At 40.9% G+C, this 11,133-nt stretch overlaps 1 protein-coding gene across 4 annotated transcripts in view; it reads right to left on the bottom strand.

The window, feature by feature from the left end:
- The window catches only part of LOC134337276 (E3 ubiquitin-protein ligase MARCHF2-like), a 91,643-nt gene that overhangs the window by 20,760 nt on the left and 59,750 nt on the right, over positions 1-11,133 (bottom strand). For all 4 annotated transcript variants that reach the window (XM_063032144.1, XM_063032147.1, XM_063032146.1 and 1 more), the window contains 3 exons: positions 9,266-9,489; positions 906-1,101; positions 24-233 (listed from right to left, as the gene is read on the bottom strand). In XM_063032144.1, coding sequence (XP_062888214.1) covers positions 24-233; positions 906-1,101; positions 9,266-9,441 — 582 coding nt within the window. In that variant the 5' untranslated portion in view covers positions 9,442-9,489. The remainder of the gene's footprint in view (positions 1-23; positions 234-905; positions 1,102-9,265; positions 9,490-11,133) is intronic.

Here is an 11,133-nt window from a genome sequence, read left to right as displayed (position 1 = left end):
AACCTTGGTTAACTCCTACTTACCAGTGTCCATAGGACATAGATGGTAAAAAGTGCCACAGTGAGTGCAATAAGTCCAACTGCTTCTAGACGGCTGTTGAATTGTAGATGATCCTGTGCCCCTCGCAAACAAAGCCAGCCAGAGATTGCTGCTAATGGAGTGATGAAAAGAAAGCAAATCATGTCACAAAACAATGTCCTCTTCTCATTCCTTGGACCTGGATCTCTCAGCCACTGGAAAACAGAAGAGCTTCATTACCTACCAAATATGTACAAGTCACATGCAAGATTCCTGATCTGTAATAATAGGGTAGATGGCAAAAAAACTTAAAGAAAAGCATAAATCTGTGGTTTGAGTTCATGATTTAGTCACAGGTAAAAAGCTAAATAAACCTGTCATAAAATATGCCACAAATTGAATTATTGATAGCTTTCAATCAGCACAATTTCTTCTAACATTGGTGTCATGTCCAAAAAACTGAATTGTTATTATCTCCGTAATTCAAGATTTGCGGTTCAAGAGAGCTTAATAATAAAAATTTCAGACCTTAAAATGAGCGGAGAAGAATGAATTTCTACCTACTCATGAAATACCATGCAACAATTTGGCTTCAACTCAAAGGATATAAATTGGTGTGATGTGGTTACACAAATTCCTCCAGCTTAAGTAGGTTTGTTGTAGCCTTGGTGATCTCGTCAATAAGTGGGGAAGTGCCAAACCACTGTCATGCATGTTAGCATTAATTTTGTTTAGTCTTTAAAGCCTGATAAACTTCATAAAAATCTCTCAGAGGTGAAATTTATCATCAAATTTGAATGTACAGTAAAACCAGTAAAAAAGAATTGAGACATAAATTTCAAATACTGGTACAATAATGAACCAGATCATCGTTATCCTAAACCTACCTCCCTCAAAGGTCTAGGCTTTCGCTCAACCAGAAACTCAGTCTGGCATAGTTCACAGAAGCTGGTATTAGAAGATGAAAGCCATCGCTCTAGGCAGGTTTTGTGAACTGCTCCAAGTGTTCCAGTGCAACCACAAGGTGAAAGCAAAATTTCCAGGTTGTTGCCTTCATGACATATCCGGCAGATTGGTCCATCACTGGAAACAAACAAATATATTTTACTATGACATGCTTTTTAAAAAGCGTGTTGCTTTCTATTGCAAAGTATGCAGTAGACAGAACCAAATACAGTATCTACCTAACCAATTTTATGAAATGAAGTTCCAAGCTAAGTGTTCTAAGCTGTAACATAATCTTATGTTCTGAAAAGGTTTATTAACTGCCTAAACTTCACAAGTACACTTAACATTCTCCACTAAATTACAATGTCTTTATTCCCGTCCATGCGAGATATTGACAAGGACAAACTTGGTCAGCAAAAGGCAAGAAACAAATATTTGACAGAATATCAAAATGTATCATTTCTCATATAAACGCCCCTTTAAAAGTTACAATAAAATCTGAAAGGACCAGCATGAAGTGAGACACCAGATTTTGTTCTTTCCAAATCCTTCCCCACCCTTTTCTGATGCCTAAAGCTAGTGTGTTTTCTTTCTCATTGCTGATGAAGAGTCCTGGTTTTGATTGTTCACTGTTTCTCTTTCCATAGATGCTGCCTGACCTGTTGAGTTTTTCCAGATTTTTAGCTTTTAAAGATATTGCTTTACTGGTTAATTACATTCAATGTGGTCTTCCCTGTACTACCACAATTAAAATATTGGTGGCATCTTTTGTTATGAATGAATGCAGCTTCTAAATTCGAGTGCAAATGTAAAGGTTAGATCCCACAGCATTCAAATTTCAGCCCAATTTGTAGCAAGTCTGTGCAAACCATAAGAAAAGCATCACATCTTCCTGAAGTAAAACAATACAATTTAGTATGAAAAAAACACCCACTAGCCAACTGCAAAATGCATCCAGAGTGCTTGCCAAGCGGGAATGTTTACAGCTGTAATTGTATAATAAATTCAGCTGTGTTCAAATTTTGGTCATTTTTAGTCAAAAAAAAAGAATTAAAAATGATAAATTTCACTTTCTATAGCTGTTCACAACAAAGTCTGGAATTAATTTTGGTACTACACAACAAAATATTAAAATAAATTAGAGGTATTGATTGTAAAACTGGAGGATTTTAAAACCTGTCTCCAAATCTCACCAGGACCTCCAGCTATTTCTTAAGATTTCTTTACCCTTGCAGTTCCGATCTCTGTATAACCTACAATTCTCTCTATTCCTTCGTCGGGTGACTGTACTCTTAACTCTGAAAGTCCATCCCTAAGCCCTTCTCCTATAAAATACATTTTAATGCTATCTCTTTGGAGCTTTTTAACTGGATCAGGAAAACACTGTGCAATATTTTATGTAAAATACAAATGGATTTTGCAATGACTAAAAGAAATTTAATCCCACATTTAGCCTTGCTAAGAGAAAAAAAATCAAGGTTGTGGCAATACACAAAATGCTGGAGGAACTCAACAGGTCTTGCAGCCTCTATGGAGAGGAATAAACAGTCGATGTTTCAGGTTGCGACCCTTCATCAGACTCCTGGTGATAAAAACCTTCATCCTGATAAAGGGTCTCTGGATTTTCAGCATCTGCAGTAGAAACTGATGGAAACTAAGTAAGAGCTCATGAGCAGAAACCATTCAGATCAATCAATATGTATCCATAAAACATTTATTTAAAAGAATATTACGGAATTTCTTTCATATGTTGATCATTGCTCCTCTAGCTGTAGTTGTTGTTAAAAAAATATGAAAGTTAAAATGCACTAGCATGATTATACATTCCTCTATCTAGCTACCTTTCCAAAGTTTCAGTGCAAAACCAGAAAAGATCCCAAGTGACACAAGCCAACTCTCTTCTCTGATATTCCACTACAGACCCACCATCCTGTGGAGAAAAAAAATCGATCTCCCCCTCCTCTCCACACCTTTCCCAAATCAAATCCTGTTACAATTGATCAATGTAGATAAAATGTACATACCTAGAAAAATCAGTTAATAATGTAAGGGGTTTGGAAATTCTGATTGTATTCCAATCTTCAATGCGGAGGTCAGAAAATGAGGCAGAAGTTGAGATAGTTCTCTCAACATGTTCTTGAAATGCCTCGACTTCTTTCTCAATACTTGAGACTAGACCATAAAGGATGTTATGAATTCAAATATCTGTATCTTTCAGGAGATTAAATATCTGGACCTTAGCTGACAGCTCCACCAGAAAATGAAAATGGCCATAATTTGTGTTTTTCCAGGACTATTCTTCCTCCTTGGGAGTTGCATGATTCCTCATTATGCTGCTGAAATCTCTGTGGGATATGCTTTTGATGAGTCCTGCCAAAAGTCGGCTGCATAAGTATGAAGATAACCATGAGTTCTGCCCTCATAAACCTCTACAAGCACAGTAGGCTTTCCAACAACTAAAGCACGAGTTTACCTCATCAACAAACCAACTCATAGTCCAATTACAAAAGATACAATCTCGCCATCAGAATGCGAAGTTGCTTTGCTCCTAGACTTCCAAACTATCGTGGCTAAGCATCCTCCTATTGTGCTTCCTGTAAGGATTCCATTCCTTTTTCCCCACTTCCACTATCTTCACTGTATTTGCTGCAATGAGACTTTTCACACAGGCCTCTTTGTAATGTCTTTCTTTCTCCCAGACTATGACTTCCCCTTAGCCACAGAGGGAAGTATGGAGTCCTTGGTCTCATTTTATCTATTTCACACGTTTCAGCTCTCATCCTCTATCTTCCTGACCTCTAGTCCTCACCTTTCAGCAGCTTCAGCATTCAACAGACCATCCTTTTCCATATCTGTCAGCTCTAGCAAGATTCCACCACCAGACAATCTGCTTCCCCCTCCTATTTTGGCATCTCAAAAACTCCATTCCCTTTGCCACTCTCAAATTCACTCTATCATACGTCCTCATTAACCACTCACTGTCCAGTGGGATTTCCTCACGCAACCACAGAAGATGTAACACCTGTTATTTTGTTTTTTTCTTTTTTCACCATCCAGGAACCCAAGTCGTCTTGTCAAATGAGGTAGCAATTCATTAGCAAATCTACCAATCCAGAGTACTGCCTTGTGATTTCCTCTAGATTATAGGAACCAAATACTGTTGGATATCTATTTTATGCTGCACCTGCATTCAGTCTGTTTAGGCAATCCTAAGCTCTTTCATTTTCCAGCCCACTGTCATTCTGATCTATCTGTGAACCACTGGTACTGCTAGAACGAGGCCCACAAGAGGCTTAAAGAATCAGAATCAGGTTTAATATCACTAGCATATGCCATGAGATTTGTTGTTTTATGGCACCAGTACAGTGAAATACATAATAATAAAACATAAATTACAATATTTTTCAAAATTAAATTAAATAAGTAGTGCAAAAAGAGAGGGAAAAATAGTGAGGTAGTGTTCATGGACTCATTGTCCATTCAGAAATCTGATGCGAAGGAGAAGCTGTTCCTGAAATGCTGAGTATGCGTCTCTAGGCTGCTGCATCTCCTCCTAAATAATAGCAATGAGAAGAAGGCTGTCCTGGGTAATCGGGGTCCTTATTAATGGATGCTGCCTTTTTGAGGCATTGCCTTTTGAAGGTCTCCTCAATGCTGGGCAGGCTAGTGCCCATGATGGAGCTGGCTGAGCTTACAAATTTCTGCAGCTTTTTCCAATGCTGTGCAATGGCTCATCCATACCAGACCGAGATGCAACCCATTAGAATGCTCTCCACAGCACACCTGCAGAAATTTGCGAGCGTCTTTGGTGACATATCAAATCTCCTCAAACTCCTACTAAAATATAGAAGCTGTCATGCCTTCTTTGTAATTGCATCAATATGTTGGGCCCATGATAGATCTTCAGAGATGTTGACACCCAGGAACTTGAAACTGTTCACTCTTTCCACTGCTGATCCCTCAATAAGGACTGATGTATGTACCTTTAACTTCCCTTTCCTGGAGTCCACAATTCATTCCTTGGCCTTACTGACACCAGCAAGGTTGAGTGCTGTCACAACAAGGTTGTGACAGCACTCAACCAGCTGATCTATCTCACTCTTGTATGCCTCCTCGTCACCATCTGAAATTCTGCCAACAGTAGATGTGTCATTGGCAAATTTATAGATGGTGTTTGAGCTGTGACTAGCTATACAGTCGTGGGTGTAGAAAGAGTAGAGCAGTGGGCTAAGCAGGCATCCTTGAGGTGTACCAGTGTTGCACAAGGAGGATATGCCATTTCCAATCTGCACAGACTGTGGTCTCCCAGTGGGGAAGTCAACAATCCAGTTGCAAAGGGAGGTACAAGGCTCTGGTTTTGGAGCTTTTTGACTAGAGCTAAGGGTATAATTGTGTTGAGCAGTAATCAATAAACAGCAGCCTGATGTACCTAAGTATTACTCTTGTCCAGATCCAAGGCAGAATGGAGAGCCATTGAGATTTCATTCACCTATTGTGGTGAAGCAAGTTGCAGCAGGTCCATGTCCTTGCTTATGCAGTAGTTGATTCTAGCCATGACCAACCCCTCAAAACACATCATTACAGTAGATGTAAGTGCCACTGGGCAACAGTAATTGAGACAGCTCACCCTGCTCTTCTTGGGCTTTGGAATGATTGTTGCTCTTTTGAAGTATGTGGGAACCCCTGACTGCAGCAGTGAGAGATTAAAGATGTCCTTGAACACTCCCACTGGTTAGTTAGCACAGGTTTTCAGAGTGCTACCAGGTAAACCATCAGGACCTGACACCTTGTGAGGGTTCACCATCTTGAAAGACATTCTGACGTCAGCCTTCAAGATAGAGATCACAGAGTCACTACATGCTGTAGGGATTCGCACCTGTGTAGTTTTATTCTCCCTTTCGAAGTGTTCCTAAAAGGTGTTGATCTTATCCGGGAGTGAAGCATCACAACCATTCACAATGTTAGGTTTTGCTTTGTAGGAAGTAATGACCTGCGACCCCTGCTAGAGTTGATGTGCATCCAATTCTGTTTCTAACCTCAATCAGAATTTTTTTTGCTCTTAAAATAGCCTTCTGTAGGTTGTATCTGGTCATCTTGTATAGTTCTGGATCACTAGTCATGAATACCACAGATCTGACCCTCAGCAGATTACAAATCTCCTGTTTCATCTGTGGCTTTTGGCTTGGGTATGTCTGGTATGTTCTCAAAGCCACATACTCACCCACACAGGTCTTGATGAAGTTGGTGACAACTGTGGCATGTTCATTCAGATTCGAAGATGAATCCCTGAATATTGTCCAGTCCACCAACTCAAAGCAGTCCTGTAAGCACTCCTCTGTCTCCCTTGATCATACCTTCTTGGTCCTCATCACTGGTGCTACTATCTCTGCCTTTATGCTGGGAATAAAAGTACAGCCAGGCAATCAGACTTTCCAAAGTGTGGGTGTGGGACGGCACGGTAAGCATTCTTGACTGTGGTGTAACAGTGGTCAAGTGTGTTGACTCCTCCGGTTCCATTGGTGATACGTTGGTGGTAATTGTTCAGAGACTTCTTCAAGCTAACCTTGTTGAAATCCTCTGCAATGATAGGGAAGGCATCAGGATACACTGTTTCATGCCTGCAGATTACTGTGCTCAGCTCCTCCAGTGCCTGACTGACATTGCCTGAAGTGGAATGTACACTGCTACCATTATGATGGAAGAAAACTGAGGTGGAATGTACACTGCTACCAGGATGATGGCAGAAAATCTCTTGGCAGATAAAAACAGTAACATTTAATTGTTAGATGCTCCAGGTCAGATGAGCAGGACTAAGACAGAACCGCCATGTCTGTGTACCACAATGAGTTAAATGTAAAGCATACTTGAGCTCCTCTACTTTTAAAAGACTGAGCTGTCCTGTCTTTGGGGAGAAAGGTGAAGCCATTGGGGTGCAGTGCTGCATCCAAAATGGCAGGGGAAAGCCATGATTCTGTAAAGCAAAGTACACAACAGTTCCTAATGTCCCTCTGCTATAGTAATCTTACTCTGAGATCTTCAGTTTTATTTTCCACAGGCTGTACATTTGAGAGCAGGATAGCTAGAAGTGGAGGTCTCAGGCCTCAGTGTTTCAATCATGTCCAGCGCGCTGTCCCCACTTCGTTTTTTTTTAAAAAGGGGGAACTGCATTCGCGACCTGAGTCTGCAGTCCGGGATCCATCGATTTTGAATATTGATAGATTTTTTAAAACGTCTTAAAATGATGCTGCTTACTGAAATACCCGTGGCTGTGACTACAGATTTAAGCTGTAGTAGTCCTAAATGGGAATATCTGATGATTCCCACAGAAACTGCATGCAAAGAGTAGCCATTTATCTGATCTGAACTCATCCTCTGTACCTAAAAAGACCAAGGTAACATGTCTGAACGATGGGGTCCGTCGCACTCACCTCAATAATAAGCAAATGCTTTGAGAGGCTGATCAAGGACTACATCTGCAGCATGCTGCCACCCACACTGGACCCCCTACAATTCACCTACTAACACAACCGATTGACAGATGACGCAATAGCCACAGCTCTACACACCAGCCTTACACATCTGGAGAAGAAGGATGCTTATGTGAGAATACTGTTTTTGGACTACAGTTCAACATTCAACACCAGAATTCCCTCCAGACTCGACAAGAACCTCAGACACCTTGGCCTTCACCCTTCCTTGTGCAGCTGGATCCTGGACTTCCAGTCAGATTGCTGGCAGGTGGCAAGAGTGCACTCCCTCACCTCTGCCCCTCTGACCCTCAAAACAGGTGCCCCTCAGGGCTGTGTTCTAAGCCCCCTCCTTTACTCTCTGTATACCCATGACTGTGTCACCACCCACAGTTCTAATCTGCTGATTAAATTTGCTGACAATACTACATTGATTAGTCTAATCTCAAATAATAATGAGGCAGCCTACAGAGAAGAAGTCATCACTCTGACACAGTGGTGTCAAGAAAAGAACCTTTCCCTCAATGTCACAAAAACAAAGGAGTTGGTTGTGGACTACAGAAGGAATGGAGACAGGCTAATCCTTATTGGCATCAATGGATCTAGGGCTGAGAGGATGAACAGCTTTAAGATCCTCGGCATACACATCACTGAGGATCTCACATGGTCTGTACATACTGGCTGTGTGGTGAAAAAAGCACATCTCAGACGGTTGAAGAAGTTTGGTATGGGTCCCCAAATTCTAAGAACTTTCTACAGGGGCACAATTGAGAGCATCCTGACTAGCTGCATCACTGGGAACTGTACTTCCTTCAATCGCAGGACTCTGCAGACAGTGCTGTGGACAGCCCAGCTCATCTGTAGATGTGAACTTCCCACTATTCAGGACATTTACAAAGACAGGTGTGAGAAAAGGGCCTGAAGGATCACTGGGGACCTGAGTCACCCCAACCACAAACTGTTCCAGCTGCTACCATCCGGGAAACAGTACCGCAGCATAAAAACCAAGATCAACAAGCTCCGGGACAGCTTCTTCAGACTGATTAATTCACACTGATACAATTGTATTTCTATGCTATATTGACAGTCCTGTTGTACATACTATTTATTACAAATTACTATAAATTGCACATTGCACATTTAGATGGAGACGTAACGTAAAGATTTTTACTTCTCATGTATGTGAAGGATGTAGGTAATAAAGTCAATTCAATTCAGTTCATCTATTAAATTTTTACCTCTCTTCATTAACACCTGCTGACCTGCTACTCACAACACACTACATTTCTTTGTCACCCTCTCTCCCATTGAAATTCATCCTAACTGCAATCCTAGCCCCACCCAATCACAGAAATTCCCTTTTTACTTTTAATCCTTTACCCAGGTTCTCTGTAAGGAATTGAGACCAGCATAGATCCATGATGATCATTTTGAATGTGAGACAATCTTGAGGGGCCTGATGGCCTACTCCTGCTCCCATTTTCTCATGTTCTTGTATCTAAAAAACTTATTTAAAAATTCCTCCCCCATTTCTGAAGAAGGGTCTCCAATTTGAAACCCAACTCTGTGCCACAGGTGCTGCATGATTTGCTGAGGATGTCTAGCATTTTTTGTTTCTATGACATAGTTGACCCTGGTTTGCAAAGAAGATCTCAAGCCAACATGTTAATTTGGTCTCCAGGTAAACTGCACAGAAAGAAGTTCCAGACAGAAAAAGTTAATTTACCTATAAAGCTGCTAAACATAACACTTCTGTTCTGTCGTACTGTGAAATGGCAAGAACAAATAGAGAGAAATGTATTCCCATTTTTTGGCGGCGCACGTTCACTTACCTTTGTGTACTTAGAGCCTTCACCACAGTTGACAGGAGACGGCCATTTTTTGCTGTCACTTGCGTGATGTACTGAGGCCGACCCACATCAGCTGTTGCTACCGTCTTAGAAAAGGCAGCACTGGCAGCACAATCACAGAGAGAACCAGGGAGATGACAGCAGTCACCCGTTGTCATGGCAACAATGAGTAAATGCCACTGGGACAGACTCCCACTTTCACGCGTCTAAAAAACAGAATTTATAAACCATGATATTCTAAATTGATTTATCCCAACCACAAGCCTTATTAAAACTAATGGTGAAGACATTCAATAAAAGATCATAATTACCATCACATCCATGTGTTAAGGTTTCTTGGAAGGTGTCTAAGAAGCATTTAAACAGATATATGAACAGGCAGGGAATAGAGAGAGAGAAACCACATGCAGGCGGATAAGCAATTTAACTTGGCATCACAGTCAGCACATATATTGTGGGCCAAAGGGTCTGTTCCTGTGCCTCACTGTTCTGTGTTCTATATACGTATGTTGTCTCTGTAGATCATGAGTACTAAGAACCCTCATCTTGTCCTGCCTTGAAATATGTCACACTATTGTTTGTGTTAACATTACAATAAATACCACTTAAAAACCCACTTGATCAGCTCTCTTTTAGAGAACACTAAATATTATAAGACAATTTTTTGGAATAAAGGCAGTTGTAAATTTAGCACCAATCAAAAAGATTTTTCAATCATCTAAAATTGATTGGATTAGACAAATGTTCAATAATGGCAATGCAATCATACTGAGGGAATAAAAGGATTTAATCATCATGTGTACTCACAATACCAAATTTACAAAAGTAACAGAATGCATGTTTTTTTTAAGAATGTTATGTCCAAGAATCAATGATCAACAGCCATTTTAGATCAGGTATAAGAAACAAGGGGTGGCAGGGTGGAGATATGTCTCTACCAAAGGAGGTGTAAGGCTCTCCTTCCATCCACTAGCCTGCAGGTCACCTTTGGGTAAGGTGTAGCACCTGCTTAGCCCCATAATCAGGGTCACTGAAACCGTGGGAGCTGGTGGTGGAAGTTCATATGAGCAGCTGGTGCATATAACAAGTCCTGGTTATGTGACCACTGATGCTAGGCAGACAATCTCTGAAGAATACTGATAATGGCTGGGCTCACCCGTCTTGTAAAGACACTGCCTAGAAGGCAGCAATGATAAACCACCTCTGTAGAAAAATTTGTAAAGAACAATAATTGTCATAAAAAAACCACAATCGAGACACGGCACATAATGAACAAACGAAGCAAAATACAAACTGCTGGAGGAACTCAGCTCTGGATTCCAGTGTGTCCATTTTAGTGCTAGTATTGTGTTACATAGCTGGCTGGTGGTGTAGTGGCATCAGCCCCGGACTTCGGAGCGAAGGCTCCCAAGTTCGAATCTAGCTGGCTCCCTTGCACGCTTTCCATCTGTGCTGGGTTGAGCGTCGAGCTAGCAACTCGGCCTCATAAAAATAAGAAAGCATGCTAAAAAAGCACCGTCACGACAGCGTCCTGATGACTCCACTCGGAGTTAAGGCCTTTTTTCTTCTTCTTCATTGTGTTACATGACAGGACAGGACAATAATTAATCATATTAAAAGAACATTCTAAAATAGGTGATCAGATTTGATAGACTATCAAAAAGTTTTATGAAAATTATTGTTAAGTCTTGCTTTAGACAAATTAAATAGCCATTTACAATATGTTAGTTGCAAGATGGCTTGGGAAATGAGAATACAAGACAGGACAGGAATAACTGCAAACATCTGACAAGATCCCACATGGGAAGTCAAGAAGTTCAGTCACTAGGCATTCAGGATGAGGTAGTAAA

This window comes from Mobula hypostoma, chromosome 24 (assembly GCF_963921235.1).
Source record: "Mobula hypostoma chromosome 24, sMobHyp1.1, whole genome shotgun sequence".
Taxonomy (NCBI): domain Eukaryota; kingdom Metazoa; phylum Chordata; class Chondrichthyes; order Myliobatiformes; family Myliobatidae; genus Mobula; species Mobula hypostoma.
This window is presented reverse-complemented; position numbering and strand designations above follow the sequence as displayed.